This window comes from Apium graveolens, chromosome 4 (assembly GCF_009905375.1).
Source record: "Apium graveolens cultivar Ventura chromosome 4, ASM990537v1, whole genome shotgun sequence".
NCBI classification, from domain to species: Eukaryota; Viridiplantae; Streptophyta; class Magnoliopsida; order Apiales; family Apiaceae; genus Apium; species Apium graveolens.
The window spans coordinates 204,289,227-204,295,726 of NC_133650.1; the positions used below are offsets into that span (position 1 = coordinate 204,289,227).

Sequence of the window (6,500 nt, forward strand, 5' to 3'; positions counted from 1 at the left end):
CCACCTCTTTCGTAACATTCAGAGAATTTTATAAGTACTTGATCTTCGTAAAAATCATAAGGTGGTTGGTCCCACAGTTGACAACTTTTGACCTAGTTACCATTGACCAAGATTGACCAAAACTTGCAGAAAATAATTTTATATTATTTAAGTAATTATCATATTTTTTATGGTATTTTTTAGGAGTTTTTAAGGTGGTCATAATTAATGGTGTTTAATCCTTAATTAAGTGATTAAACAATGATTAAAAGAAAAAGGAAAATATATATTTATTCAAATATATCAGCTGCGTTTTTGAACCCATTAAGTTGTTTTTCTCATATGGCAAGTTGCAAAGAAACACACTTTGCTTTCCATGTCATCAATCCAAGTGACATACATCATCGACCATCCAGTTTCCTCAAATCTCCACCATTCAATCCACCCAACTTCTCCTATAAATAAACCCCCACTCCAACCCATTTTCTTCAAGATAAAGAGCCACAAAATTGCTGGGATTTTTTTAAGAAGTGTCTCTCTTCATCTCTTTCAAATTTTATACATACAATTCTTCTCAAAAACCTTCTCTCTCTTCTATATACTTACATATATACAAGGTTTTTGAAACCCAAGCTTAGCTTCACCCAACCAAGCTTTATCCCACCAAGTGAGCTCATCCACTACCACTTCCCGGCCTCCCGAAGGGCTACCCAAGTTTGACCAAAGTGCCAAAATCCGTCCGAACCTCCGGCGAATTTTTCCGGCGAACTTTTCGAACCGTTCTTCAAAAGTGATAACTTTTAACTTCTTATTTGAGTTCTTTTTATTTGAGATTTGTACTTAACTTTTCTACTTCATCTTAAGCTCTAATACAAGATCTCTTATAAATAAAGTTCTCAAGGCAAAAGAGAACTAAAATTCGAACTCGGAATTCAAATAAGTACTTGATCTTCGTAAAAATCATTTCAACATGAAGATCTATAAAGATAAGTACTAAATCTCCAAGGGTGAGATTTTATTTGACACAAGTTCACGAGTTAGCCAATTATTTTCACGTTATTTAATTGGATCTTGGCTAACAAATATTCGTGCACATAAAATAATTACGAAGCATAAGTTTAATCCCTTCTAACATCTTTAGTGTTCCGGGGGATTATAACTTGATCTATGAACACTTCGTAATTTGTCAAATATCAAAACGGATTAAGTTCAGGAGTTAGCCAATTAATTTCACGTTATTTAATGGTATCTTGGCTAACACATATCGTGCACATAAAATATTACGAAATATAGTTTAATCCCTTCAAACATCTTTAGTGTTCTGGGGGATTATAACTCGATCTATAAACACTTCGTAATCATCCGTTATTTAAAGACGAATCAAATCCATGAGTTAGCCAATTAATTTCACGCTCTTTAATTGGATCTTGGCTGACACATATCGTGTATATAAACAATTACGAGACATATCGTATAAGCCCCTTCTAACATCTTTTAGTATTCCGTGGGGTTCTTATTCGATATATATAAACTACTCGTAATTATTCGTCTAAACTTCAAAAGCACGATCTTACGCCAATTACTTGCACTTCTCTTATTTGGATCTTGGCTAAGACAAATAAATCTTATACAAGTTCTTGAAGTTAAAAGTATGCTTTGACTACATAATTGTCAAAACATAAGTATACTAAAATCCTTAATCCTACGAGCGTAAAGGATAGGTTACAATTCCGAGATTGTAACTAAAGTATTCTTCGATCTAAAAATACGTAATCAAAAGAAGAAGAATACTAATGGAGTCATAAGCTATAAATGCTTTATATAAAAGACTTCTCATATAACTCCACAACTTCATTTAATCTACAAAGGAGTAGTTATAAAAATACTTGGACTATCATTTATTACCTTAAGTCAAGTATTCTTATTTAGTTTTAATATTTTTATTTGAATATTATACTATTTGTGGGCTAGTACAGTAACATACTAGTTCAAACCATCTTTTCTATACTTGGTTTGTTTCGTGGATTGTCTTATTAGCTTTGTAGTGAGGTGAAGTGACGTGAGGTGATTCTCGTTCTAAGACCCAAGTCCTAGACGTAATAACGGGGAGTTAGTAGTCTTTGCACCGTGAAGAAGAGGAAAGACTCGAGACCGGATCACTAAGATCCAAGAGTGACAAAAGCTAAGGAAGTCAAGTCCACACAAAGGTTCTACAATAACTTTGAAGAAATAGCGGGGAGTTATTGTCTAAGATAAGTTGTGTATGTATTACATTTATTTTGAGGTGGTGACCCTTGTGTTACGCACCAAGACAAATACTTGTAAGGGTGTAAAGGCTTCTCCGCCTACTAAAGGAGCGAGTTTATTATAAGGGAAAATCCTGAGTCCAGGAGAGGAGCTTGGGGACTGGAGTAGGGGTGAGCGAATCTATTAGAGGTTGCGCCATCACGAATCAGGATAAAATCACCGTGTGGTATTTTTTTTCCTTGCATTTTTATTTTCCGCACATATAAACTGCATAACCAGTCGGTAAAGTTTTAAAAAGGAATAAAATATTTTAAAATGCCATAACAATTTTTAAATTGGTATTAAGCTATTCGACCCCCCCTCTAGCTTAAAATAGTCCTCTTACGGGACCTTACAAATTATGATTCAAAAATGTATCTGAAATATTATTTAGATGGCCTTGTTTTAATGTTGATTGATTGTAGAAATATTTGTAATTGATTAGGCCATTTACGTGGAACTAATCAAAAAAGTTTGTCTATTATGAGCTTTATATAAAAAGTATTATGATGAATTAAATTAGAGTTATTTGTAAAATGTATCTCCTGATTTGACCCAAATGCACTTCTTTACCTATATTTTATATAACTGTACTTTGCATCCTCTTACTTTTTTAGACACGATAAATTTAACCCTTTTCGTTAAATTTCTTAAGATTCTCAGGGATATTTTAGGAAATTAAAATATTTAATTTAATTAGATCTTTATTTAAGCTTTTTGACCATCTAAACCATACTTTTCGAAAATAATTAAAGAACGAAAGTTGTAAAGAACGAAAAGATCTTTTCAAAATAATAACATTCAAAAATTTTCATAAAATTAACGAAGCTAAAATTAAATAAAATCTATACTTAATGAACTTATTAAAAAATTACAAAAAAATATTTTAAATTTTGAACCTTATTATTTCGAAAAGATCTTTTCATTTTCTACAACTTTCGTTCTTTAATTTTTTTCGAAAAATATCGTTTAGATGGTCAAAAAGGTTAAATAAATATAAAAATATAATTAAATATTTTAATTTTCTAAAATACTCCTGAGAAATTTAACAAATTTAACGGAAAGGTTGCAGCTTGTTGCGCCGAAAATAATAACGAGATACAAAGTACAGTTATATAAAATATAGGTAAAGAGGTGCAAATTGGCCAAATTAGAAAGATGCATTTTGCAAATTTATACTATTTATTAATAAGCGAAACCATATTTTATTGGTGCACAAAAAATACCAAATTACCAAATTTTGGTACTTACCAAACTTAAATTGACTTTTATTCAATCTAAATTTTATTTTTATTAGTCAGTGTTTATCCAAGCGTTTATTTACTTTTAACTTAAAAAATATTTTTTATCAATAATTAAGTAATATAAAATAATATTAATTAATGTTAAATTATTTAAAATAACAATATTTCGTTCATAAGATAATTATACAATTCGTTTCACAAAAATAAAACTATTATGTTAGATTTCTATAATAAGTAAAACAATATAGAACTAGAATTGTTATGAAAAATTTCATATTTGATTCGATTCCTTGTAATTACATAATTATTCTTTACACGTACCAATTTAATATTTCATATTAATATATTAATTTCGATCTGCGGTTCACACTACAAATACTAATTCGATATTTTAATCTGCTTCGCACGTGTTATCAACTATCTATAACAACTATCTATACTAATAAATGAAACCATATTCTATTAGATACAAAATTACCAAATCTTGGTACTCACTAGAAAAATTATATAACTATTTTAAAATTTTATATAATTAAACCTCAACTAACACAAATTGACTTCTACTCTCTTTTATACTTTGTTTTCACATTAATTTCTATTTGTTAGCGTTCATTCAAGTATCGATTTAATTTTAAATAATTGTATTAGTAAAAACTAACATGTTACATTAATATAACAACTAAAATAATTAGTTGTATAACTAGAATTATAACTAAATTTGCAAGTCATGTTAGTCAAAAAAAATAAAAATTTATACGGTGGAACTTTATAATTACACTTGATTTCGATTTCTTCTTCATAATTTAACAAATTTTTTAAATCTGTGTTTTGCATGAATGATTATGAGATTTAATTTTGTACAAATAATAACTTGATATTATTTTAAAATAATCTCCGTCGGTCCTTAGTACGGGATACCCACAGTAACTCATTAAATTATAACCTTCCACCAAACAACATATCTATTTCCCTCTTGCATACTTACAGGAGCATTCAGCATTTATGCTTCTTTGATGCACGATTGCAGTACTTCTGTTCAGTATTGCTATTTTGTACCACCGCTGTATCTTGCTCAATCATCGGAGCTTCATGCAAATTTGTATTCAAGTTTTGCTTTGCCACAAGAGAGAGTTTGTAAGCAATCTGTTAAAGGGTTTCGATCTTTGTAGGCATTGTGTAGTCATATATGTCTCGCCATTTTGAGAGAGAGCAGGTTTTAAAGCATAGAAGATTCTAAACTAATGGATAGTCATTCTCCCATGTTTTTGTATTTGCCAAATTTTTAGTCATGTTGTTAATTTTCTTTTTTTGCGTAAAGAAACAGCAGCACACAACATATAGTTCCTAAATATTACTGAGCCAAACATTATAATAGAAGGAACAGTACTCCTTTAAATTTTTATACATTAAACACCAACATATTGGCCATTATTTCACACATTCCATATTAGCCAAACCAGATAGGTGATGTTGGCAAGTGGAAATTATTTAGTACATGATGATTATCAGATTCATGTTTTAGCAGATAACTGGCACAATGGCAGCACCAATGACAGTAAGGCCAGTCTTCCAGGTGGTTCCATCACATCCATTCATCGAGAACTTGACAGTATTGTCACAGCCACTAGCTGTGTTGGTGAATTCACCAACCTTAAGTCCCACCCATTTATTCCTTGGCTTGGTCTGCAAATCTTCCTTATGCTCTTCAGTGCTTCCGTTGGGACGAGTAAGCTTAAGGGTCACTGGACCGTTCATGCAAGGATTGCTGTTAAGTTCCACGACAAAATACACTCCATATTTCACTCCCTTATTGAGGTTTCTAGCATTGTATGTTCCATCGATTTGTAGCCAGCATACTTCAATTAGTTCAGCAGCATCAAGAGCCTCGAAGCTGTACGTGTACATGGAATCAAATATCCCGTAAGAAAATGAATAACAGCAGACGGAAAAACTCAATATTATGTAAAAGTTATCTCAAATTACATATGCATGTAATTTTCCGGTTTTTGAGTTCTATAATAAAAACATCAAAAGCTTTCTAATATGTGCTATACATACTTGACTGGGCTGGTCTTGGAAACCCATTTCCAGTAGCGAGGGTCTGATCCCCAAACAATTGAGAGTTCCTTTGCAGTCAGAACCGCAGCGCAGGACTGGACCATATAGTAAACACAGGAGATATTTGAAAATTAAATTATATTGTACAAAATTTACATGAGCATTAGACATTAAGAACAAGTCATATGCAGGCATATCAGTATGTGCATGGTGCATCATGAATTAGTATATTTTTTGGCAGAATTATAATACTATTACAATATATATATAAGAATACCAAAATTAACTTACACTCTTGTCTTTCAGAGCCTGGAAACCTTGAGTCCACAATGATACGATATCATCTCGCTGCACTTGAGCCATCTTCCTTGCTAGTAGAGAATTAGAAGTCCTTGCTTAACGAGCTTTGTTTTCTTGTGCTGTGCCAATTCTCTTTTCCTGAAGCTGTATTTATAGCATCATAGAGGGTCCTATTTGTCCACTTACTGATAGTTACCCTTTGCCTTATCTATTGTAGTAAGATTCTATGTTTCATTATTCCTTGCTTTTATTAAATAAGTGGAGCTTAGATAAAAGATTCATAAATTATTGATGCAAATTGTGCGGTAATAAGCCTAACTGGAATCTCGTACCTTTCTGTTTTTATTGAAATATTCGTCCGCAGCTTCGACACTTCGCGGATAAGGCATCTCCCCGGCCGAGAATAACCTTCCGCTACCAGTTGTTTCTCTAATCTGTGGACACAGGTATAGCCATGGTTTACCCCAAATATTGGACGCATCCATGTCCCCCGGATAAGGAGCCCCTACCAGATTACAAGACAAGTGATTCCAAGATTTTGGTTGCAAAGTGCAGGATACTCTGAAATCTCCAAACAAGGACACCCGTTGACTACAGAGACAGAGCTCTCAAAACACACACCAATGTTAACCC

General features: G+C 32.1%; 1 protein-coding gene across 1 annotated transcript; it reads right to left on the reverse strand.

The window, feature by feature from the left end:
* Window positions 1-4,875: 4,875 nt before the first annotated feature.
* LOC141717010 (protein PHLOEM PROTEIN 2-LIKE A1-like) lies at window positions 4,876-6,018 on the reverse strand. Its single transcript, XM_074519139.1, has 3 exons — window positions 5,859-6,018; window positions 5,568-5,662; window positions 4,876-5,400 (listed from the first exon to the last, which is right to left on the reverse strand). The coding sequence occupies exons 1-3, from the start codon at window positions 5,928-5,930 to the stop codon at window positions 5,028-5,030; spliced, it is 540 nt and encodes a 179-aa protein (XP_074375240.1). The 5' UTR covers window positions 5,931-6,018; the 3' UTR covers window positions 4,876-5,027.
* Window positions 6,019-6,500: the final 482 nt, after the last annotated feature.